A 23,177-nucleotide genomic window follows, 5' to 3' on the forward strand; every position below is an offset into this window, starting at 1 on the left:
TCCGTGCACGTAATGAACTCATAGACTCAAAAAGCACATATTAAGACAGCAATGGCAAGTTCAGTCATGACGTATCCTGTTTGTGAAGGGGATAGAGAGAGCGTGAGAGACGTCGGCCGTAGGCGTGAACCATAGGACCAACACCAGTGCCAGCGTGGGAGTTAATGATTAAGCCAAATGCGTAGTTGGTCGCGAACATGTCTCATTTTGATCCTGCGTCGTCGATCCAAGATCCAAGACCAAGTGAAATCTGAGGTAGTCCACGATCTTGGATCGAGTGACAGGCCACAGGTCCCAGCCCAACGTAAGCGCATCATCAGGCTGCACAACTTCCCTAGCCCGACTGAAGGCGTCGAATTCATGGCTCCCGTGGGAGTGGGAACCCGGCGCACTTCCCGCCTTTCTCCAGCGGAAGTTTTGTTTGTCTCCCTCCTGCAGAGGGCTAGACTAGTAGGAAGCCAGGGATTCCTATAGTGACTTAGAACCCGTGGCGGTATCCTTCTCGATCTACTGGAAAACGAAATGCCTGCGTGAACGTCTCCTTACACTCCCGAGGCGTCTCGAAACTGAGACAGTTATCGGGCTTCCACATGACGAGTTCACTTTTCCTGTAGCTTCTTGACTCGAGGCTGCGCGGCAATTCCACCGCCCTTGGCTTCCAAGCCGCATGGCAATGTTCCGGAAAGCTGGAACCGGCCGTAAGTTCATGATGGAGAAATTGGAATGGCGCATGCTGATGGAATTTCCCGTTTCCAGTTTCCAGTTTCCAGGGAAGGGAAGACCCGGGAAGCCGGTAATCTGGGAACTAAAGGGGAGTGGGTGTGTGGAGAGAGGCGTGCAGTGTACTGGCTTTGCTTGCTTGCCCTGTTAGCAAGCCAAACGCCAAACTCGAAAATGAAATCGACACGGGGTGGTTGGTGTGATGTTTCCTCGAAAAGGCGCGAGCCACAGCGCTCTCCATCAGTTGGGCCGGATGAGCTTGCTGAACCGCCAGGCCATGTCTTGGATCTCGACCATGGCGCACGCCAAACAAGTGCGATCCTGTGGCGAGAATAGTTGCACCGGCAATTCGATTGGGGAAGGGTTTGCCATGACATGCAACGAGGTTAGTTGAATGACAGGACGCTATGGCGTTGACGGTTTGGAGCCGGCTCGTTCGAAAGCGGACGATCCCCTCTGGTTGCCCGCCCATTGTGCCGGCAAATTTGAGGTGATCTCAAGATGGCATTCCTCCGTGGATGACCAGCTAGGTTGCCACTGGGGACGCAGGCAGGCTTCTGTCTGTGTTTATTTTGATATGCTGTGGGCTGCCCGTTTCTCCAGATCGAGCCATATCAGCCCCGTGTTGCAAGACAATAGGTCAACGTACCGGCAGCGAGGTGTGCTGGCACGGTGCATCTTTCCACAGCACAGCGTCAAGAAGCTGAAGATAATACAAGGGGGGTGAGGGGGGTTCGGGCATTCTCATCAAACCAAAGTCAAGCCGCGATCTGTCACTTGGAGCCTTTGAGGAGAGGTCGTGTGCAACTGTGCTTCTCAGCTTGGCGGTTTGAGCTCTGCCGCGTGATGTGGCAGGACTAGCGGACCGCATCCTCTGGGTTTAGGACCGAAGAACGAAGCCCACACCACAGATAATCTGGAAGGATTCCACTGCTGTCCTCGATCTCTTACTACATTCAAGAGTCTCCGAGCGAATGAGACGCTGGCTGAACGGTCATGCATGGAAGTACAGTCCAGAACTTGAGGAGCCAACAATGGCTCATTTCCTTACGTTCCCATACTGATAGCGTCGCCGCCACTGCATTTAATGAGGTAGGGACAGCACGCGGCGCTTTCACGACAGCCTTGCTTTCGGTATAGCCACATCGCTGCGTTCGGAAAGGCCATCACTCTGACATGTCGCGTGGGAGTCGTGTGGGTAGGCTGAGGCGGCCTGGAGGTGGCAACCGCAAGCGGACTTGATCGACGCGAGACGCCATGGTTCGATTGCTGGACCGTCATGACGTAGCAGGCTGAGCTGGACGTGCGATGCGAAGTCTTTACGGACCACGCTATTGATGAGGCAGGAGCTAGTTTCCCGCGCACGGGATTGTGAGCAATTTGGGACTGGTTCAGCGAAGCGAGGCGGTGCTGCGACCACTAGCTGACTTTGAATATTCGTATTGGCTGTTGGATCGCCATGTGTTGTGGATGTTTGGCAGCGGCAGCGGACAGGCATGGCGAACGGCCGTAGGAACGGTATTGTGAACTTTGTAACGGGTCACCAAAGGTTGGTTGTGATGATGCCCACCAAGACCATTGGCGCACGGTACGAGGTCGATACACGCCCAGGCCGTCAGATGTGACAAGTTGATGCTTAGAGATTGGCGAGCCGGTTGGGCGGTAGCGCGGCCAGAGACGGACGGAAACGCACCCTTGCGCAGACACACGGGTGTCAGATCTTTTGATGAGATCCAACCAGATCTGGACCCGGTGACCATGCGGGATGGAGCGTGGGAAGCCGGAGCAAATCGGTGGACTAGGTGAGGGATCTAGGCCAGAAAGCATGGTGAAGCGAAGGGGGAGAGCTTGAAGCCATATGAGAATCGTACGATGTCGTCCATGGAGAAGCGCGAAGGTTTAAACGCCGAGTCGAATATGGACAATGGTGGTGCCGTTTAGACAAGCCAGGCAAGGCCCAGAGGCTAGGAGAGCAGGTGGCGGCCAGGGACCTGGGCTGTAGCATGGCATACCTCTGTCTCTGTCCGGACCCATGTGGTCCGAGTCAGCGTGTTTGAAGGGGGAGGGGACCACAGTCCTTCTACACACACTATTGCCTGCCCGTTGTTGTCGTTGTGTCCCTGTTCTACGCCTTAGCAGAGAGGAACGCCATCCGCGGCCATTTGCAAGGAATCCGTGGCCAGCTAGGGTCTGGCAGCTGGAAGCGATAGGGGAGAGAAGCCATCAGGACTCATGCTGTGTACATTATGCCACACGGCATCACCGTACGGTGATGAAGTACTGCGGCTGGGTATTGGTATGGATCAGGGAGAGAAATGGGCCGGGCCCAGATCCGAAGATCTCAGTAGCATAGCTTATCTGCGTTCAGGGCTTGGGGACCCCACGTGGCGGGGGAAAGGCACGGAGCTTTGCGCCATAGCAGAGATCAACGGGCAACGGACGTTGTCTTGGTGTATGGCTTGGGCTAGACCAGGCCGGGCGACGAAGTGATTTCCCAAAATGCTTTGGTGTCAGATGGGAAAGTGAAGTGTGTAAATTAGGCGTAGATATTGCTGAGGTCGTTGGCGTTAATTTCCATTTCCATTCTGCTCTGCAGCAACTGCCGTCATTGAGATCGGCCCCAGTAACTCGTCTGAGCATTTCTCAATGTCTTTGTGTGCCCCGAACAAGACTCCCGAGGGGTGTACTCCGTAGGAAGGACGCTCTGACGTGTTCGAAGTCCCTCGGGCGGACGCAGACAATAAGCGGAGTGTATGGGGCCGACACAAGAGGTAAGAGACATTGGATAATGACCCTGGTATGTATGTTGGATGGATTGCAACTTGTCATTGGAAGGGGGTGGAGAGGAGTTGGGGACGACGTTGGAAACGAGAGCGAGTGAGGATGAAGCGATGGCAACAATCCTGGGATCCTAAACAGTCGGTCAGATGGTTGACAGGCAATATGCACGATACGAACCCAAAGATCGGGTCGCGCTCGCTTTGGAGAGCTCCACTGTCACCGCAGGTGAGGGGCCGATCTTGCAGTTGCGGTCGGCAAAGAAAGGAAAAGAGGGACTAGAACTTCCAGGAAGGTTGTCATCTGTTGCTGGCCGTTGGTCAGCAGGCGGGAAGAGGGTTGGCCCGGTTGAGTTTGTGAGTGGAGGCAGCGACGGGGGCAGACAGAAAGAACATGAGACTGTGACTTGACCAGGTACGGGCAATGTACCTTAACCTCTGCCTCGGGCCCGGAGTGGAGCTCTGGTGTCTCCTTCCTCGTGTTCATCGGCAGGGAAAAGGCCGCGCTATGAAATGTCATTGGTTTGGGAAGGCTCTGACCGAGGTGGAGCATAGTGCCTGATCTCGCATGGCATGGAGACTTAGTCGACAGGTACATTGCAGCTACAAGCTTGGGTGGTCTGTAGATTTTACCCATCATCCATCAAGTGCCCGAGTGAGGAGGACGGGAGTGGGCAACAACGTTCGATCATTCAACAGCTCACTAGTTCCTACAGGTTGGCTGGAGACCGGGAGATCATGACGGGGCCGGCCAATCCGCACCGGGTAGATTGCTCGTGAAGACTCGGTTCCAGAACGATAAGAGTTTCAGACCCTGCAATAGAGCGGGCAATATTGGTGAAGTATGACCCTTCAAGCTGAGAGAGAAAGTTCGTAAGTTGTGTAATAGGTGCTCAGAAATGGTGCTACTTGAGGATCTGAGTCGACAAAACTTACCCCACGATCCAGCAAGCACGGGATGCCCGAGCACGATTTGACTATGTACGATGGGCCAGTCTACCTTACCTTGGTTTGAGCAAGCGGCAGAAAGGCAGAAAATAGGGTGCGTGGATTTGCAACGTCAGGTACTGAGGTACTGTGCAGTGTGTATACTACCTAGGTGTGTGGCGGGTAAGGTAGGCCCTTTGAGTGAAGAGCGATGCATGGCTAGGAACCTGGAAGTCATGGTTTACGGTGTAGAAAGAAGCCCGGGCTCCTGCTACAGCATGGGAGAGATGAAGCCCGCTAAGACGTTGACGATTACGGGAGTTGGAAATATCACGCCACACACGAGTCGTGAGATGCGAAAATGGGACGAACATTTCGCGGATGTAGCTTAGTCTGGCAGCTGGAGAGACAGTCAGGGCTGGTGTTGGAGGATGAGGTGGCATCCCAACTTTGAACCTTGGGGAGTTTGGAACCAAATATCCATTCGGGAGTGCGTCTAGGTTAGGCAGACAGAATTAAGGTACGAGGTGAGCCCGGTAAGTTAAGGGAAGGAAGGCACGTTGTGAGGCATTTTACAGCATGGTCCTTCCTTCGCTCCGTCCTGTCGTGTTCCTCTCTTGCCGGGTAGGCACTTGCCTTGAGGTAAAGGTAGGTAGGTATGGTGGTAACTTCCATTGTGGACTGCGGCGTGCCCTGTGGAAGGTGCGTAGTAGGTAGGTGCGTACTTCGTACTCCGTACCTAAGGCACCTTACCTCACGGTATGGGTAGCTAGAAGACAACGGGCTGTGAGTGGAGGGATGCCTGCCATGAGAGGATCCACCCCCGTTTTTCCCGTCCAGAGTGAATCGCAATTAAATCGACGCAAATCTGCGATCGCATCCGGGGAGCCGCCGGGGTCCGATGTGGGCCACCTCTCGCCCACTTAGGTAATCTCTTCCAGGGAAGCCCCAGCCCGACCATCTTTCCACCTTTTCCACTATCATCTCACTGTGAGAAATGGCGGCAAGTACCCTCACGTACCGCTCCTGCTGTGTCTCCCAGAAACTTCCACTTCCACACCCCCCCCGTCCGAGGTCACATCAATCCAATCAGACAGCCCACCCAAAATAGCGCCGGGAATTTTCCAAGAGCTTCCGCGATCGAGCTGCTAACCCTGTTGATCTGATTTTTGGGGTCCATGTTCCTCGATGTTCCTCAATTCCTCACACCACACACAACACACCACACACCACTCCTCAGTCCCGCTGTCGCTGTCCCTCATACACTATTCGTACAGACCCGACCACATCAGACTTTTGCTTTGGCACCCGGCATCATCAGCCACCAATCTATCCGTCTTCACTGCCTCAGCTTCTGATCGCACTCCCCCTTCAGCAGAGTTCAATGGGCTTTCGGTAGAACCTCCAAAAACAGCGCAATTCTAATCCACACAACCATTTTGCAATTCCCTCCAACCCAGACCTATCATGGCACATGGTAATTGGTACGGATACCTGTTGTCGGGGCTGCTGTCCGTTTTCTCCCATTGTCACGCTCCTTAACAGGGACAACCGTGGTTTCGGGTCGGCGCCGGCGCTGCTCATACGACAGGGACGCTGCTTCCAGGGATGCTACCTTGATCCTCACCAGACGTACCGCACGGAGTACCATCTACCATCGGCCGGCGCCAAAGGTTGTTCATAACGGCCCCTCCTCTACTACTGTACACTTCCTGATCATTGTGCATAAGAGTCCGACGTATTCATCTGGCCATCTCAAATCACCTACAGATGACGGATAACAGTCTATTCGCCGGCTTGGGTGGGATGGAAATAGCCCGGTTTGGCCGCAGACAAATAAAGAAGCCCGAGCCGAGGCAAGCAATAGCAGCAATAGCGAAATGCGAGCGGGAGTTCTTCTGCCTGCCACTCCGCGATCTGCGCCTGATCGTCACTGACAAGATCACATATGCATTCGAGGTCTCTGATCACTCAAGGAGCCATCACTGCGGCTACGGAAACCAAGGAAAAAGCAACGTAAAGCATACCGCAACATGACTAGGTGCGAACTCAAGCCAGCTTATCCCACGGCAGAAATGGGATGCCCAAGCTGCCATCACTTAATCGGGTCAAGTTCTTGATCCTGTTCTTTGGACGGAACTTAGGTCTGAATGTTGGCAAGCATCTGAGCACAATTCAGCCCGGCAGATGGACTCAGATCCAGCCCAACCATCGCAGGTCCACATCGACATCCCCGGATGCGCTATATCCAAGGGCCGTCATATTGTGAGATTTTGTGCGCGGAAAAAATGGCGTAGGTACGTGCTTCCATCAAGCAGCGCCTGGTGTTCCTTGACTCCGTCATGGCGATTGTTCCAAGGCAACCCATCTCAAGCTACGAGCTACCTACTGAGGCACGTTCGGGCTTCACCAAGACGAGACATGACGGTCTGGCCTTGTCTCATCTCGCTGCCACGCCCAATTTGTTCTACCTACTCCTCTCGAGCTCTGCCAACCACGCCACGCGGGACTATCCAGAATGAAACCACAAGTTGTGTACAAACCACCACGTCGACTGCAGATGGACACCAGCACTGGCCATGTTGACCGCCTTGTTTTTCCACGACCGGAAACGCTGCGTTTCCTCGTCAGCCGCCTAGTGGCCTGTCACATCCACTTTCTACGCAAGATGGCAAGATATTCTGCCCGTCCTCAACTTCGCCCTAGGCCTTGGCCACCAAACTCAAAATGTGCGATTATAATTTCTCCAAAGATCGGCCGAGATGAGGAGGAGCACGTCCGCAACCACCTTAGCGACACAGAAAACCTGATGCAACGCGGCCCTATTACACACTGGAATGACTCGGACGCCCGTTCGACGGCGCCGAATAGTCTCTTCGCGGCTATCAGACTTCATCTCCCGCCTACAGAATTTTGATCATTATCACTTCAATCGTCTTAGCCCTCCAGTATCTAAATCTGGGATCGGTCATATCTCTTTCCCGGATCAACGCCCCCTTGCTCAAGCGAGATTTAGTTATGTCCAGCCTTCAAGCCACCGACTTTGAAACCTTCAGCGTGGTCTCCGGCTCTCCACGTTGTCCAAGCCAAGCCCAATGAACAAGATATGGAAGGCGGCAGTCGGGCGCTAACCATCAAAACCGCACAGCTTGCTTAAACGGGCCGTCTCAGTCTTGGAATGCTGCAAAGAGTCAATCTGCTCCCATGGCACTGACCTCTAGTCTGCCACGAGGTTTCTCACGGCGAGCTGGACCCACCTTGTCGAAGCCCACTTGGACCCATCCCGATCCTCACGAACCTGCGTCGTCCTCAACATCATCATCACCTGTACGGAGGACTCCCTAGACAATCTCGCAGCTCACGAACCCCGTCATCAAACCTGTCCACCAGCCCCTCATCGGTCAATACTGCAAGTCTCTTAGATCAGCACTCCTCATGCTCAGCTGGCGGCGTTGGCCTGGCCTGGACTCTACACGAAGCCACGCAACACGATGCCATCGTCTGTCCCCCCTTATTATGCTCCCGCAAAGCTCGCACAGCGCGAAACAGAGATCTCGAATAGATGCAGATGCGCCTGCTTGCAGCTTTTGACTCTGATGCCGTTGTACAGCCCTGCACTCTGTCAAACAATGTACAGTGACAACAGCCACGCGCGGTTGGTAGCACCATGGCCGACCTCTTGCCATGCTTCCCCTCTAGTAGCCTTGGAGAAGGATCAGCCGGTCCTGCCAAGGTAGCCTAGGGGCGGCTGACCACTTGTCTGCCCACATGGATGAGCGCTTGGATTGCGCCAAAATAGTATTGAAAGGGCGACGAGAAGACTAACGTTCTTGCACTGTACCCATGCGTCACACCATCGATGCATGTAGGGTGCCTGGCGAAAGGGTTCGTCTGCACCGCGCGGGCGCAGACGAGACGCAGAGACGCCCCACCTTGGACCTTGGGGTGCCGCCATTCCTCTTCCATGCCAGACCAGCCGGCCCGGAGCCGATGTCTGCCAACGTTGTGCATGCGGTGCACACCGAGTCTCCCGTATGCCATGCACAAGCCCACTTCACACAGGCCTTTCGTTCTCGGAACAAGACACGTTACGATGCCGCAAGCAGAGGAGCATGCAACGTCCTGACGAACTTATGCTGCGGAATGCAATGCGGCCTGCTACACCACCATGCTTTTTTGTTCCGGCCGTCTTCGAATCAACGAAATACTTGGTACGGATACGCTTCTCATGCTTTTTGGGTCTCGAAAGTTCACAACATCCACCAGAATACCACCGAAGCCTCCTTCAAATTTCCCAGCGTCCAGATACCGGCAAGCCCCAAACACATCTTTGCCTCCCGTCAAAGTCAAAATCATTCCATCAAGTCCAGGAATGTGACTCGCAACCTCGCCTCGAGGGAGATGCAACCAAAGTCCAAAACAGCTCTCGAGCCTCCCCATAGAAATCCCCTTTTGTCGAAACAAGACCCATAAACTGATGGCAATCTATGATCTGTGGCATCGGCATCCACTACAAGACGGGGATCCAGACAAAGGCACGCGGCGAAGTATTCCCCGGGGCGGCGATGGAGGAAAAATGTGACGAGTTTCTGGGTACTCCATCTCCGTACCTACCCCTTCGCGCTCAGCGCGCCTAGCCGCAAGTGATGGTCAATGGCACGCACATCACGCAGAATCCTTCCAGATAGACTTTTTCTCGGTCCCCTCGAACGCCCCGTCGCGATGACACATGGACCGCATCTCGAACCATGCTGATACTTTTCCCATCCCTCCACTGCCCTCTGGGATTTGGTACGGAAACCCAGAGCTTGGCATCTGGGCACGGCTGCCAAACCCGACACGAGGTCCCTTTTCCAACCTTCCATTGTAGTTCCGCATGGACATTAGGAGAAGGAAGAAACGTTTACTTGACTAATGTGCGGGACGGAAGGTCCATGTCTCCCCGCTTGTCAGCCTTTTTTGGTCGTCGAGCCTCCCTCCGGCATGATCGCAGCTATCCCGCCAGCCAGGGAACCACGACAACAAGATCCTCGTTGTCGTCCCAAGAACGCCGAACCCTCGTCTGTACAAGGCGTGATGGGCGTTCATGGGTGGGAATCGTCAAATTGTTCAACGCCCGCCGTGTAGTTGATTTAGCACAAGCCCAGCGCTCCCCGGTCGAGCGTAGGGTACCTTTCCGGGGGACAGCCACGCAGCATTTCTGATCGTCCTTGTTTTGGACAATTCATTTGCGGGCGGTAGATTCTCTCGAATCAAGCCAAAGAATACCTACGCCACTCTACGGATACAGCAGGCGGCCACAACAGGGGGAGCGTGGTCGGTCAGCTTCTTTTCCCTGCAGAGCCCCAGGGTGAAGGGGGCGAGCCATCGATCAACCATTCCCGTGCGCTAGAAGCCATGGAAAGAAACGACTCACCCCTCCATCAACGGGACAAGGACGAAGGAAAGAAAGAAGAGGGGATGGCGAACGGCGGCTTTGGGAGAGAGATGGAGGCAAATCGCAGCGATTTACGGGAAGACGCACGGAAGGGAAAGGTAATTAATTAGGGGGGGAATCAAGAAGATGGGCGCATTGAACACATCACCAGTTGCGACAGCTCACATGCCACAAGGTCAGCACCGGCGCGCATCGCGAATTGAACAAGCCACCGCCGCACGCCGTCTGGCCCCCGGGGGGAAATAGGAAGAGGAAAACCTGAGAAAAAGAAGACTTCTCTGCAGCCGCAGAGAGGCAAGGAAGGCGTGCGGTGTACCTCACCAGTGGTTGGAGGTCTAGAGAAACAACCAATCCTCCAAAAGTCGAGTGAATGGGCGATTTACGGGGGGCGCCTGTCTGTCAATTTGTTGCTGCCACACCCCCCCTCTCATCCATGCTTCACCTTAGGGCGATGGGGTAAGATGCACACCTCCTACACCCCTCCAACCCCAACCCGCAATTGCATTGGCATTGCTCGCATTGCTCGCACTCATGTCCTGGGGATCAAAATGCTGTCGGTAATGCTGGTTTGTACAACGACACACGGCGGCGCGTACAGCACCGACCACGCAAGCTCAGTGCCAGGTCAAGCTCGCTCCGTGAAGGTTAGCTACGGCCGATCCATTGTAAATTGCCTCAATCACAGCAACCTGACCATTCTGGCTCTTTTCTGCCTGGTGGTAATGGCGGTGGTGTTGAGTTCTTGTTTCTTGTGTAATGCTGAAGTCGTGACTTTTAGTGACACTCACACGCCCCAGACTTTTTTTGTGTACCCTTATTTTTCCTTCCGTCGAATCGGCAAGGGGGAGGAAACGTTGCGGGGAAAACAACGGAATCTGTTTCTTGTACGGGACTGGATGAGAGGGGAGAAGGGGATCTGACATGGCACAAGAGGATGGCTGTGGCATGGAGAACAAGCAGCGAGAAGGCAAGTTTACCCTTCCTTTAGTCACCCATTCGCGTACAACGTCCCACGAACATCGATATGAACAAGCAGACTACCCGTCTCTGCGATCTAGGGCCCCCCCTCTTTCACGCTACCCAAGTACAAGCCACACGTTGCTCTTCCTTCTCTCTTTCTGTCCCTCCCTCTATCTACTGTGTAACTGTATGTGCCTCTCTTCTTGTCAACCCCATGAATACGGTTGTATCGTACCCTGCCAGCCTGCCTAACCTTGCCCACGTTGCACGCGGCGGAATCGGCGGACGGCGCGACTGCACGGTATATCTGCCATCCATATAGATAGATACGACGTCGTTATACGTTATACATCGCGATAGTGCATGTACAGATAGATGGACAGGCCCTGCTTCACACCGTCATCCCCCCTCTCTCTTTTTCCCCCTCTTCCCCAATTTCCCGTTTGTGTCACCAGAGAAATCTTGAGATGCGTTGGTTTGTATTCTTTTCCTGCCTTTCACTCCCGAAAGAAAATCAAATATGCGGTCGCCTTGCCAGGCGCCTCGTCGGCTTGTGGCCTTTCCGCCTTGCGAATCTATCCAATCAGAAGACTGTCAATATGTGCCTCAAAATGGGAATCTACATGATATGATTCTCTCTGATCAAGCTCCCTCCTTGCATAGTATCCGTACCTGCCCAGTGCTTACAGCCTGAGTGGCCCGTCCCTCCGATGAGGAGGGGCGTGTATGTCTCGAAGTTGGTTCTTTTCTCAGACGGACGGAAATGCTGACAACTAGACGAGCGGTATGAGCAGGTACCTACCCACTCACTTACCGATACCTTCTACCTATACAAGTGTATTTGCGTATCTTGTGCAACATCGGGGGAGAGCCCCCAAGGCATAAAGCTGATGAAGGGATGAGGGGCAGATCAGAAATCCTTTGAAGAGGGCAAGAAGACATCACATCATGGCGAATCCAACTCTGACGCAGCGTGGGTTTGCCAAGTACTTGGGTCGTACATACATCAGATCAGATCAGAGACCATGACAAGTGACAATCTTTTTTCCTTTCTTTCTTCCTTTCTTTCTTTCCTTCCAATTTACCCTGTTGAGATTCAGATCCGTCCCCCCCCCCCTCGGGTTCCCCGATTCCACCCCCTTCTGGCGCACGTTTGCGAGATTGCCCTGCACCTTGACCTCTCTTTTTATCCTTTTCTTCTCATGCGTCATCTTATAGTAATACGTTGATCCAAGGGCTTTGGATATCTACAGTGTGTACACATGAGGCAACGAAATCTGGAGAGGAATATCATCGGCTCCCGAGAACCGCGCGGCAACGACCCGTATCCAAACCACACACCATCCACCCACTTACCCACACACCCCGTTCCTTGAAAAAGCTCTCGCAAACAGGGAGGGGCCTTGTAATTCTTCCTCTCTATCGATCGACACGTTCTCTTATGAATCTCACTCCATACTACACAGACAATACGCACGGGAGTACGTACATGGTATCCGTACCCTCTACCACGGCACTCGAATCTCTGGGCCTTTCCGGGGGAAATCTGAACTCTCCCAAGGTCCTTCCCTCTTTCCCGCTGCGAACAACAATAAGCGCATTTCTAAATCGGCATACACAAACCCACTACACCATATTTACAGGGACATTCCTTACATCTCACGGAAATATGGCAGTACCTAGGTCAATAAAAGAATGCCAAGTTTGCGAGACAGGAAAAAAAAAAGAGTTGGATCGATCTGGTGCCCCGGGTGAGCCGGCCATCAAACATCCCTTCCCATCCCGACTTATTCTTTGCCGTTGTACCTCTTTCGCCGTATTTCCACATGACATATCCCCGTGCCTCCAAGGATACCGGAAAACCCACCTTGTACTTTTTTCGATCTGATGCCTCCTCATCTGAGGACACCTAGACGGCGGTGAATAGGTAAAGGTCCCCCTGTCCGCGTCTGGAAGAAACCGAAAACCTCTCGGCAGTCAAAGTGAGAGGCGGTCTGGAGATCAACAAAGGGGGAGGCAGATCAAGTACCGAAGAATGAACAATACAAAAGATCTCGGCTTCTCATGAAGAATTTCCCCCCTAAGCCAGCCAGCCACCGCCATCCGCCGTCCAGACCCTGCCCGAACTGCCGCCAGGACCGGAAACGACGTCTGTTTGTGGCGTTGTTCTGGGGGTCAGAAGGTAAGCCGAGTGAGGTGGCCGTAGGTAGGTGAGGTGAATTAAGCCCGTAATGTAGTTACGGCACCCGGCGGCCACGCGCACACTTGCACACACCAGTGACACCACGTGGGACGGGAGGCCCTGACGTTGACTGCTTCTGGTCACTTCTCACATCAAAACATTCCATCGCCCAGAACCAGGTTCAACACCTTTTGTATTATTATTTTTCTCCCCGAGATTCCCGCTCCCGCTTATCACGCTTCCGAGATCGAGAAAAGGGCGAAAGAAGCAAACTTGCATCCCGCTAACACCCTCCCCCCCCCCCCCCCCCCCCCCCCCCCCCCCCCCCCCCCCCCCCCCCCCCCCCCCCCCCCCCCCCCCCCCCCCCCCCACCCCCCCCCCCCCCCCCCCCCCCCCCCCCCCCCCCCCCCCCCCCCCCCCCCCTTTCCCCATCCACGTCCAGGTCCCCTGTTCTCCACAGGCGCCCCTTCTCTTCGACTACTGCGTACCCATTCATCTGCTCAGCTCACCGAGTATTCATTCTCATGGCTTTGTTATGTCATTCAGTGGATGATGGGGTGTACTTCCTCCTCTCAGTGGACAGGGGCGGCATTTGTCACGATTGAGGCAGTTATTACTTTACCTCTTACACGACTGAGATGGCACACGATGAATGATTCAGATCTCCCCTCCCACTTCTGTCTCGACGCCTCCTGGCACATGTCATGTCATTCATGTTATAGACTTTCACGTTGTGGGCGAAGAAAAAAATGTGGCTCAAATAATTCTTGAAACTTCAATCTTTGAAACTTCAAGTCTGGGTTCATCAGATTTCTTGAATCCTGTATTGACAGGGTAGGTACAACTGAGCTAGCCGCCCCTCCTCACTTCCTTTTCCGCCACTCCTAGCCGCCGCCGCCTCCTGGTGGTATTTCGCCTTGTATGGCTACTCGTACAATTAAAAATCAGCTAAAACTGTTGTTGTTGGTGCCCTCGCATGGTCCGTGGCATCAAAGGAGGATTCCAAGCCCCCATCCCGATTTCCCAAGAATGTGTAGTAACAGTGGTAAAATGCCAAGTTTGCACGATCTTGCGCCCAAGTTGAAGTAGAGTAAAAGGAAAAGTTGTCCGTTTTTGTTCCTCGCAAGAAATACGACTCCGATATTGTCGTCTACTTCTCTTTCCCTCCTCCAAGAAGACTGATCGGAACGCTTCACGTCTTCATGACGTGTGCTTTTTCTCTTGTTCCTCGCCGGAAAACACCATCTCTTCTGCCATTCGCAGACAAGGAAGAAGTAGTTGAAGGAAATGATAAGACGTTTGCTTTGGTAACGATCGACTGTCGGTCTGCGGTTGCTCGCTCCAAAGGCGTGTCTTGTGGCGTCCTATTTGTGTGACGCCCCATATTTTGTCTAAAAAGCCGATATTCCGCTTCCCTTTGCAGGATGTAAACAAAACCAGCCAAGGAAAGTGTCGAGATCAAAATGCAGTAAACGCCGCCGGATGAATGCCTAGTCCCTTGGTGCCCGTCCGATGAACATGTTGAAGAGCAGGATATATACATTCAAAGATGAAGTCGATGCCGGGTATTGAAAAAGAAAAGTTGAGGTAAAGTAGGTGTAGCCAGTTTGTTGCTAATTGCATGAAGATAAAGCAGTGCAGGCGCTGCTGGATGGATAATAAGCCGTTAGGCAGTAGGGGGGTATCTGTTATGTGTGTATATGTGTGTTTGTGTAATGGCGCGGACCAGGCCGATCGTCGGGTCAGACTGGTTGTAGACCGGCCGATGAAGGTAGAGCTCGTCCGTATATGTACTTTGTATCTCGGGTTCCCTTGATAAAACAAGCCGCTTTCAGCTTCTCTCATCAGAGGGCTTAGGTCGGATTTGTCGAGCCTCGAGTTGGCGCTTCCGCTCCAGTTTTGCATAATGCAGTCCACATGCGTTGCAAAGTGTGCGTGCACCATCAGGGCCTCGGCGCCATTCCGGGGTATCGATTCGGTTGCAGCTATGGCATCTTCCAGGAGGTGCAGCTCTCTGTTCCAGTAGGTCAGCACTCTGTTTCTCCGACAGAACAACCGCATGATTGACAAAACTTACCCCCCTACGCTTCTTGACTTCGGTGATGCCATAGGTCTTGTTCATACCGTCGTACATGGGGGTATCTTCATCATCGTAGCCCTTCTGTTTTCCAGCCGCCCGTACACGTTCATTGCTTTCCTTCACAACCTGTCGCACCGAATCCAGGGAGTTCCGGATGTACTCCACATTGTCAATCATCTCGTTCAATTCTTGCTCGGTGGGGAGTCGATCGTGCAGTGGATGATGAGCGCCCTGTTGTTCCGCGGCAATCTTGCCATAGGCCTCGGCGAAGTTAAAGATCGTTCTTGTTGCTGAACCAATCTGAGTGAACTTATTGGTAAGCTTGACGGACAAAAGTTTTTAGCGGGGCCACTCACTCTAGAAAAACAATCCTGATACCCCCACGCGTCGAGGTGTGTCCTGACCCGCGCAGGGCCATATTCGGGGTCTTCTCTGTGAGCTATCGGGCGCTGGGCCTCGTAGGGGAAAGGGGGAGGTGGACCAGCGTGACGCGGAGAGACAGGATACCCAGGCAACGGGACTTGTCCTGGCGGAAGCTGGCCCGGATGCTGGGGATGTTGAGGATGCGGATATATCGTCGGCGGAGGTGGAATGGAATGTTGAGCGTACGGGCCAGCGTTCTCGGCGGCACGCGCGTCGCTCTCGCGCATATCGCGCATATGCTCATGTTCGAGAGGAGGGCTCGGTTGAGGTCCAGAGAACCCGCCCAATGGCGCAGGCGGTCGACCTGCGAATGGAGGTCTCGGGGGATCTGAGATGACCGGGAGAGCATCTTGCCTCGGCGCGAAGGTCGAAGCAGGAACAGGAGGTCGAGGCGAGTTCTTGTCCGTCGACTCGGCGTAAGACCTTGGAGGTCCAGGTGCAAAGGGCGAGGGGAAACTTTGAGAGCCCGACATGCTGGAACCCTGAGAAGGGGGGTAAGGACTGGGCTTCGCACCAGAGATGACCTCTGAGAGCGAAGGGAGCGACTGTCGATGAGGAGTCTCCGACTCGTCTGATGGTCGTCGAGGTTCAATCGGCGAAATCATGCCTGCGATGCTTGGTCCTGGAGCTGGGTGGTGTTGGTATCCGGAAGAGAAGGACGAGGGAGGACCGTAATGGGAGCTCGGGCTAATAAGGGCTGCGGTCGCCATGGCGGGGCCGTCGCGGTAATGTCTATTATCGAGAGGCTCTCTGGGTGGGAGATGACGAGGTTTAAAGCGATCAGGGTTGATGGCAGAAGGTGGACGGCTGTTTAAAAGGTCTGATCAATACTTGGGTCTGGGGACAGGACGTGGGAACCAAATGAAGGCCAGAGCCAGAAGGGGGGGGGGGGGGTGTCGAGTAGAATCGAACCTACCTTTGCCTAGTACCAGATCCGCCCGCTTCCATAGCGGGTTTGCCGGGAGAACAGATGAATGGTGATTAAAACCCCAGATGCGAATATAAGTCTCTGTACATCTGACTCGACCAAGGCGTGAGGGGACGAGAGTGAGCCTTAGTTCGTGAAGTCGGTGTCAAGACGGGAGTCCGGTGAAGTTTGGTGCAGATGGGTGGAGATGATAGGAGAAACGGTCCAAGGTGGGAGGCTCAGAGTCATGTAAGAATAAAAACCGGGCAGGGAAGAAGGGTTACAGAGACGAGTGGAAGAGTGCAAGAGTGAAAGATGGGCGAGCGAAACCAAACCAACCAAAGACAGAGTGTGTGGTGGTAAGGTGTGGTGTGGTGTGGCTTGGCCTGGGACGAGAAGACGAAGTTAGGTTAGGTTAGTCGAACCTCTCTCTCTCCAGCTGGGTACCCGGTAGGCAAGATCTGATCAAGCTATCGGGCGCGTGTGGTATGCGTGGTGGCGGGACGGGAAGGTCACCGCATGTATCTTTCTCTTGGGCTTCGGTTTGGGGGGGCGTGTGATGAAAAGGGGGTAGAAAAGGAAGGGGGGCGATGGATCGGGGATGATGCTGGCTCCAGTTGGGTGTGTCGAAAGATCCGGAGCTGAGAAAGAAAAGCCGCCTAGCGTTGGTCAAGTTACCACGCTGCTCTTTGTGGCGGCTTTTGGAATATTTCTTCCAAGACACACTGTCAGAATCCCTCGTCGAGACTAGTCCGAGTGTGCTAATTTCAACTGGTTCTGGGAGTGAGACTCAAGGAGGGGGGCGTGGGCTCGCGAAGATACCGTGAACCTGGACCGGTGGGAAGTTCTGAATTGCTTTTCGATGCCGATGCTTTGTGGTGCCGGTCTAGTGCCTGGTGAAGCGGGCGCCCTTCAACAAAGTGCTGAAGAGACAGATGTATGTTCGTACGTCGATGAGAAGCCGTGGCTCATATGGCGGCGCTTGTGCCTCTATCGTCGTCCGGCAAGTTGAACCAGATGAGTCGGTGGATAAAATGTGATGAGAGATCGCCTGTCTAAGCGCGGGAGGGTTTATCACCGGCTGGTGTCTGCCGATTTGTGCCTTGAGAGTTTGGCACAAAAAATGTGGATTGGGGATGGTTAGACTCGATGCGGTGAAGGGGGGGATTCGAGTCTTTCGATGTGTCGAGGTAGAAGGGATTTTGATGGATGTGTGAGAGGAAGAGGAGCAGGAAGAAAAGGGAAGAAGGGGGAGAGAGGAAACGCGGTTGTGCGAATTATGGGAGGAAATGACAGAGGTATTATGAGACCAGCGACGGACTGGCACTCACTCAGGGCTGGGTATGATTTCTGAGTGGACGTATATTTCGCATACATTTATGATAAAGTACAGAGGTACCTGCGCGGCAACAGGGGGGGATCATCACAGGAGGCTTTCGGTACAGTGCCTCAACGGCGGAACGTCCATGTTCCCTTTGCTCCTGATGGACCAGATCCCTTCCCTACGCAGTAAGGTAAGTGTTCTTGGGGTTGTGGGGGGAGGGCATGGAATTGATGCCCGGGGGACCAGATGTGCGGTGTGTTGGACTGGACCGCCTGGGGCCAGAGGGAGATGCGTGTGCATGTACCAGTCAGAGCAGACAGGGGGCCCGGGGGAGTCAGGTAACGCATCGTATTGTCAAGGTATCCATCCAGTCGACGGCCCGGGGTGAGAGGAAGGGGGGAAGTTTTAGCATCTAGATTGGCGGCGACTGAAGCTCGATTGATTGACTGATGTGCAGATGGCCTGCATTCGGAGCTTCACCTCTTGGGATTTGTTCCGTTCCGTGCGGTCTCAGTGAGCCTAGGCGACTCGAGCCACCATCCTGAGGCTTCCTTGCCGAGGGACGGGACAACGTAGTACGAGGCGAGAGTGTCTATGTGTAAGCCGCGAACTGGTACTCTCAGTTGGTTGCGATAGATGCAGACTGGCTTGACATCAAACGTTGGAGACATTACTCCGAGAGGCGTCAGGAAGTTCTCATAGCGCCGTGCGGCAGCCAAAAGATCGGCCAAGGGCTCGCCAGGCACTCTTCCCTGGACTCAGCTTCAGCTTATTCAGAGTTTAGGACGCACAGTCGGCCAACTCCTCATTGGGAGCACTGAATCTCTAAAGAGTTCCGAGTTCCAGGCTCTCAGCACCCACCCATAGTCTCGACTGCGAACAAGTGCCCTTCCAGTCGAGTACGGACATGCCAATATCTGATGACGAAGAGAAAATGGTACGACTTTTTGCAGCGTAGGGGAGGCGCCCCACGATAATTGGCCCGCTGTCACGGCTGGATCGCAGATTGGCTGTTGAGGGGGTCCTGCGGCTGGGCAGGGGGGCTCGCTGGGATCATGATCGGTGATGACTGGGGGGGAACTGCAGCGGAACACCTTCCAGTCACCAGCGACAATAGCGTCGGCATCAGCGTTAAGTTTGCCAGTCGCTCTTGGCCCTTGGAATTGCGCTGGGTTGCGGCAACGCTGGCAGTGTTGACCCGACGAAGTGACAGTAGCGATGAGCTGAAGGATGCTATCAGCGGTCTGAGTTGGGCTTCGATCAAAGGTCTATTGATAGCGTTCCGTATCTTCTTGGTAAGATACATAGTGATTGCACCAGGCTATATCGGTTTGCGTAAAGCCTGGCAACGAAGAGATCGAGGGCGCAAGATTGACCAAGAATCAGAAACGTCGATATGGCCAACCCATTGCGGATACTGTGATGCCGTCGGTGAAGAACGTGACAGAAGCAACGTCTCGATTGCCGGGTGGGTGCCAGACAGTGGCGTGAGATGGAAACTGTGCTTTGTCTCTCCGTGCCTTCATTTCTTTCCACCCATGCTTGATCCATCTTCCTCTTAGCGATGTCACGAAGCTGGCAGTGACTGTCGTTGACAATCCTTGGACGACCCTCGACGACAGAGACTCTGTTCACTGTGACGGCCCCAAGATATGGAGGCATCCAGTCGAGCAGGTCAAGGGTTCATTCGTGAGGAAGCCGATAAACGGGGAGTGGGGAAAGACTCGAGGAGGGGAGACAACTGGCGCTGGGAAGTGTCAAGGATTCGGCGCCGGAAGCTCGAGCACCAGGTAGCCCGTGTGATCCCTCAGAGCACCCTGTCCTGGTGATGTTGGCAGCAGCATGAGCCTGATGGATGGGCGAGGTATCCGTACCGGGGCGGCACATTTCGAATGTCAGATGTCTGTGACCAGGGGCTGTCGTTGGGTGATTTGCAAGGATGGTGGCAGGTATACGTCTCCAGATGGATCTCTTTTCACTTTCCAAGGTATCCGGTGTCGCCCTTTTTTCAAATGAGACTCGAAGAGGGGATCGATCAGTGAGACGGCCAAAGCTTCGAAGCTGCCCACGGCTGCTCAGAGCTTCTCGGAGCTCTCTAGAGCTATGGCTTGTGCTTGGTAGGATGCAGCACGCTACTATTCCAAATGATCGCCACGGGCATGTGTATAGATACAAGGCCTGCTGCTGGCTGAGCTGGATGTGACAGGTGATGATGGACTCTTCTCTGCCAAGCAATGAAACAAAGGGTAATTGACTGGCAAGCGAATCGCATGCAATGGGGAAGTGTGTTGATGGGATAGAGGGCCCGGACCTAGGTCCGAACCCGACTGGACTGACGTCGGGATAGGTTTTTTTCGGCTTCACATATTCCCAGCTTCTCAGGCAGCCACGCTAAGAAGCTAAGGCTCCAAGGCTTCAGTCTGTCATCTCTCGGCCCAATTATGGACCGCGCCGATGCGTCGCCGTCCCGAACTTTCTTTCAGAGGAAGGAAAGGATTGGATAAGTATCTGGAGGGAAGGAACACGCTCTGGCCATGTGATAAGGAAGGGGCGTGTCCTCCCACTTGGTCGCAATGGCCACAGACGGCAAGGGGAGCGTAAAAGAGCACTCGAAACAGTTGGAAGGATGAAGGGGAGAATTATGATGGACTGCAAGCCGGAACCAGGGAAGTATCCGTAAATCGTACCTTGGACGCGATCTGGGCAGAAGGGAGGTAAGGTACGGAGTAGACAGCGCTGGAGTTCCCTACTATGGCCACGTGCTGTAGCCCACCTGTTTGAAGCCTTGTAAGGTCGAGCGAGTATCCTCCCAAAGAACCCGAGGTGGAAACCTTGGAACCTTGAGTTCCCGAACACAACTTGACTTGGGAAGTTTGCCATGTACCTTATTATTTCGGAGTAGTCCAGGCTCGCCAATGAAAATCCGAGAGTGATACATCGTACGGAGTATGCCGATGAGCAATGAAAACCATTGCTTCATCCCATCCAGTACTGATTTACTGAGGTGCCCCGGCTCACTTGATGGACTCCACTCACAACGACCCAGTTCATTCACAGTGAGGTATCTGAGTAAAAGAGCCCAGTGCCCGAAACTGAAAATGAAGGGTGAGGTGACCATCGAATCGAATCGACGGGAGGAAGCCGCCCGCCTGTCCATCGAACCCACGCCCTTCCCTGCTGCCTTGTGGCCTTGGGCGGGAATTCCACAAAGATCCAATGGGAAGACCCATTAGAAATCGGATAAGATGGGGCCCCTTCTCTTAGGTAATCCAGATCCATCCGAGCTTCTCCCAGATACGCACCCACCAAAGTGACCAAACGTTGTGCAGTCACGCAGCGTGCACTCCCCGTCGTTCATGGGAGCTTCCTATCCACCTTTTCAGAGTATCCACTTTCCTTGTTTTTTCCCCTCTCTTTTGGTTTTTTCCCACCTCATCTTCCTCTTTCTCTCTGTGGTGTGTGTGTGTGTCTCTCTCTCTCTCTCTCTCTCCGCCTGCATGCCCCTGGCCAACCACCGGTATTCAATCCTTCAACTCTCTTTCGTCATCCCCTTTGGCTGACATCCGTTTAGCAGCAGCTTTCTCCAACTTCCTCCAACCGCTGTCCCTGTCCATCAGCCGTCATGGCTTGCTCTGTTGCACGCCCGTCACATCATTTACCTTTTTTGGTTTTCGTCGCTCTTGGTTCCTGTCCTTGTCAGGGTCCCGGAGGAACTGGGCAGAAAATCCATCCGACCGAACCCTTGACATCAAATTGCACCGCTGTCCGAGTAGCCGCGAACCCATGTTGGTCACCGATGTTGGTATCGGGTCCCAGGCACACCGTCCTCACGGTCCTCTGCAGTACCGGTACGGATACCCTTCAGGCCACCATCCATCCATCGGCCATCCATCAAGACACCATCGAAAGCTCATATCCACCACCACACCCCCGTACGTCATATCATGCCCATGTCTCTTCTACCAACGCGGCAACACCTCCTCCCACCCAGGCTTGGAGGACTGCTCACTGGCGGTCGTTGACCGAGGGTCTTTTGGGAGTTCGTACGGATACTCCCTCCTGCAATACCCCCTGCCCACCCCATCATCTCGCGCAGTCCAACTTAGCCTGTCAGATTTTCACCCCGAAAATCTGGTTGCAAGAATTCGCCTTGTGATAGTTCACATTGACCAGCGGCATGTCGCTTTATGATTGGTCGTACTGCACATTTCTATTGCTGACCTGCTGTATTCACTATGCCCCAACCCTTTTCATCCTGGTCTTCATCTGGCGTAACAGCTCGACTTCTTGCAGATGTCAGAGCAATCCCAGGCTTTGCCACTCCTGTCGCCCTTCTTCCCGAGTTGCCAGAGGCCTGGAGGCTGCGGATACTCGAACCCTTACCAGGCAAGCCCCTTGCTCTTCTCCACGATACACTGATAGAGAACAGAAAAAGCTAGAATTGGGCATGCCAACGTCAAGCCCTACAGACCTCCAACTCACGATAGTGCTGATCGTGGCACCACACCAAATCGTCCCTAACAGAATGAGTTTTCTCGGACCTGGACAAGACATTACTGGCGGATTGAGTATCCGTTCATCGTCTCGAGATGTGGCCGTGAACTGCGTTGGGCTCTTCATCGGCGATGCTTTGCTACCATCCACCAAGCATCAAGCCGAGCTCTTCGGAGAACGTCAATTGCGTCTCCCCTTGGATCAGGCTGGTCCGCGACTGTCATACCATGAATTGCGTCGCGGCTAAGGATAAGTAGCCGTCGGTTATTCCTACCTCGCGGAACACTGTCAAAACCTCAACGCAGCTCGCCGGCATGCGGCCATTATATCGGCCTGCTTGGCTCTTTCCGGTCCGGCCATATCGACTCGCATTGCAAGCCAATGAAGGCTCAGCACCACCTCGTCGCGCTCAGTTATCTCGTTGCATCTTCACGTCTCGTATTCACCTTGAAAAGGCGGCGACCTAGCGCCCAAATTGACCATCTACCGGTACCCGTACCTCCCTAAGGTTCAACGAGTGTGCGGGTAATCATGCACGATACACTTCGTACGGATACCCATCGTCGGCTAGATTTTCGCCAATTACCCACCCACTTCGCCAACTTCGCTGGGCTTTTGGGACCAACGTTGTCTATAGAAATCAGGGGTCCTTCCTGAACGGTTCTTAGCGCATCGCCTGGCCCCGTCTCGGTGCATCCGCGACGAACGGGGATACTAAAGCCATTCAACTCGGCCAGTCAACCACAAAATCGTCTCTCCACCTACGGCCCCTCCTTCCAGTCGATTGGGATGCTGAATCGTATCATGTCTTGCCCACCCAATGGTGACGAGCGCTCTTCGAGCATGGAATCTACAGCCCTGCCGTTCTGCCGCCTAAGTTTGCATACACCCCAGCAATTTTCTAGTCGTACCCGTAGCCCACGAGCATTTATTCGTTGTTATTCCA

General features: G+C 54.0%; 6 protein-coding genes across 6 annotated transcripts; 3 read left to right on the forward strand and 3 right to left on the reverse strand.

The window, feature by feature from the left end:
- Nucleotides 1–168: 168 nt before the first annotated feature.
- On the reverse strand, nt 169–5,099 carry CLUP02_10461 (uncharacterized protein; the record flags this gene model as incomplete). Its single annotated transcript, XM_049289437.1, has 20 exons — nt 169–447; nt 547–805; nt 847–1,041; nt 1,139–1,257; nt 1,370–1,556; nt 1,625–1,702; nt 1,772–2,051; nt 2,138–2,531; nt 2,644–2,917; nt 2,984–3,006; nt 3,100–3,352; nt 3,408–3,631; nt 3,679–3,714; nt 3,778–4,117; nt 4,212–4,347; nt 4,434–4,474; nt 4,503–4,564; nt 4,652–4,695; nt 4,766–4,920; nt 4,984–5,099. The coding sequence occupies 20 exons, from the start codon at nt 5,097–5,099 to the stop codon at nt 169–171; spliced, it is 3,495 nt and encodes a 1,164-aa protein (XP_049146582.1).
- A 132-nt stretch (nt 5,100–5,231) lies between these two features.
- CLUP02_10462 (uncharacterized protein) lies at nt 5,232–9,061 on the forward strand (the record flags this gene model as incomplete). The annotated part of the gene is made up of 17 exons (XM_049289438.1): nt 5,232–5,265; nt 5,352–5,455; nt 5,536–5,598; nt 5,665–5,819; nt 5,885–5,935; nt 6,016–6,127; nt 6,195–6,383; nt 6,466–6,568; nt 6,628–6,689; nt 6,743–6,861; nt 6,942–7,200; nt 7,296–7,484; nt 7,646–7,805; nt 7,868–7,923; nt 7,987–8,060; nt 8,294–8,798; nt 8,942–9,061. The coding sequence occupies 17 exons, from the start codon at nt 5,232–5,234 to the stop codon at nt 9,059–9,061; spliced, it is 2,355 nt and encodes a 784-aa protein (XP_049146583.1).
- Nucleotides 9,062–9,153: 92 nt separating this feature from the next.
- CLUP02_10463 (uncharacterized protein) lies at nt 9,154–14,379 on the forward strand (the record flags this gene model as incomplete). Its single annotated transcript, XM_049289439.1, has 22 exons — nt 9,154–9,290; nt 9,355–9,580; nt 9,666–9,959; nt 10,013–10,084; nt 10,152–10,227; nt 10,309–10,638; nt 10,793–11,008; nt 11,065–11,122; nt 11,197–11,262; nt 11,332–11,422; nt 11,485–11,515; nt 11,599–11,673; nt 11,725–11,853; nt 12,089–12,496; nt 12,749–12,803; nt 12,873–13,003; nt 13,100–13,196; nt 13,446–13,578; nt 13,665–13,826; nt 13,892–13,934; nt 13,999–14,060; nt 14,131–14,379. 22 exons carry the CDS (start codon nt 9,154–9,156, stop codon nt 14,377–14,379), a joined length of 3,141 nt encoding a protein of 1,046 aa, XP_049146584.1.
- Nucleotides 14,380–14,834: 455 nt separating this feature from the next.
- On the reverse strand, nt 14,835–16,454 carry CLUP02_10464 (GATA zinc finger; the record flags this gene model as incomplete). Its single annotated transcript, XM_049289440.1, has 3 exons — nt 14,835–15,404; nt 15,488–16,256; nt 16,423–16,454. 3 exons carry the CDS (start codon nt 16,452–16,454, stop codon nt 14,835–14,837), a joined length of 1,371 nt encoding a protein of 456 aa, XP_049146585.1.
- Nucleotides 16,455–18,725: 2,271 nt separating this feature from the next.
- Nucleotides 18,726–19,263, reverse strand: CLUP02_10465 (uncharacterized protein; the record flags this gene model as incomplete). Its single annotated transcript, XM_049289441.1, has 2 exons — nt 18,726–18,991; nt 19,128–19,263. 2 exons carry the CDS (start codon nt 19,261–19,263, stop codon nt 18,726–18,728), a joined length of 402 nt encoding a protein of 133 aa, XP_049146586.1.
- Nucleotides 19,264–20,685: 1,422 nt separating this feature from the next.
- On the forward strand, nt 20,686–23,136 carry CLUP02_10466 (uncharacterized protein; the record flags this gene model as incomplete). The annotated part of the gene is made up of 8 exons (XM_049289442.1): nt 20,686–20,741; nt 20,784–20,921; nt 21,032–21,192; nt 21,312–21,846; nt 21,911–22,450; nt 22,537–22,720; nt 22,900–23,030; nt 23,088–23,136. 8 exons carry the CDS (start codon nt 20,686–20,688, stop codon nt 23,134–23,136), a joined length of 1,794 nt encoding a protein of 597 aa, XP_049146587.1.
- Nucleotides 23,137–23,177: the final 41 nt, after the last annotated feature.

Source organism: Colletotrichum lupini, chromosome 5, assembly GCF_023278565.1.
Source record: "Colletotrichum lupini chromosome 5, complete sequence".
Lineage (NCBI taxonomy): Eukaryota > Fungi > Ascomycota > Sordariomycetes > Glomerellales > Glomerellaceae > Colletotrichum > Colletotrichum lupini.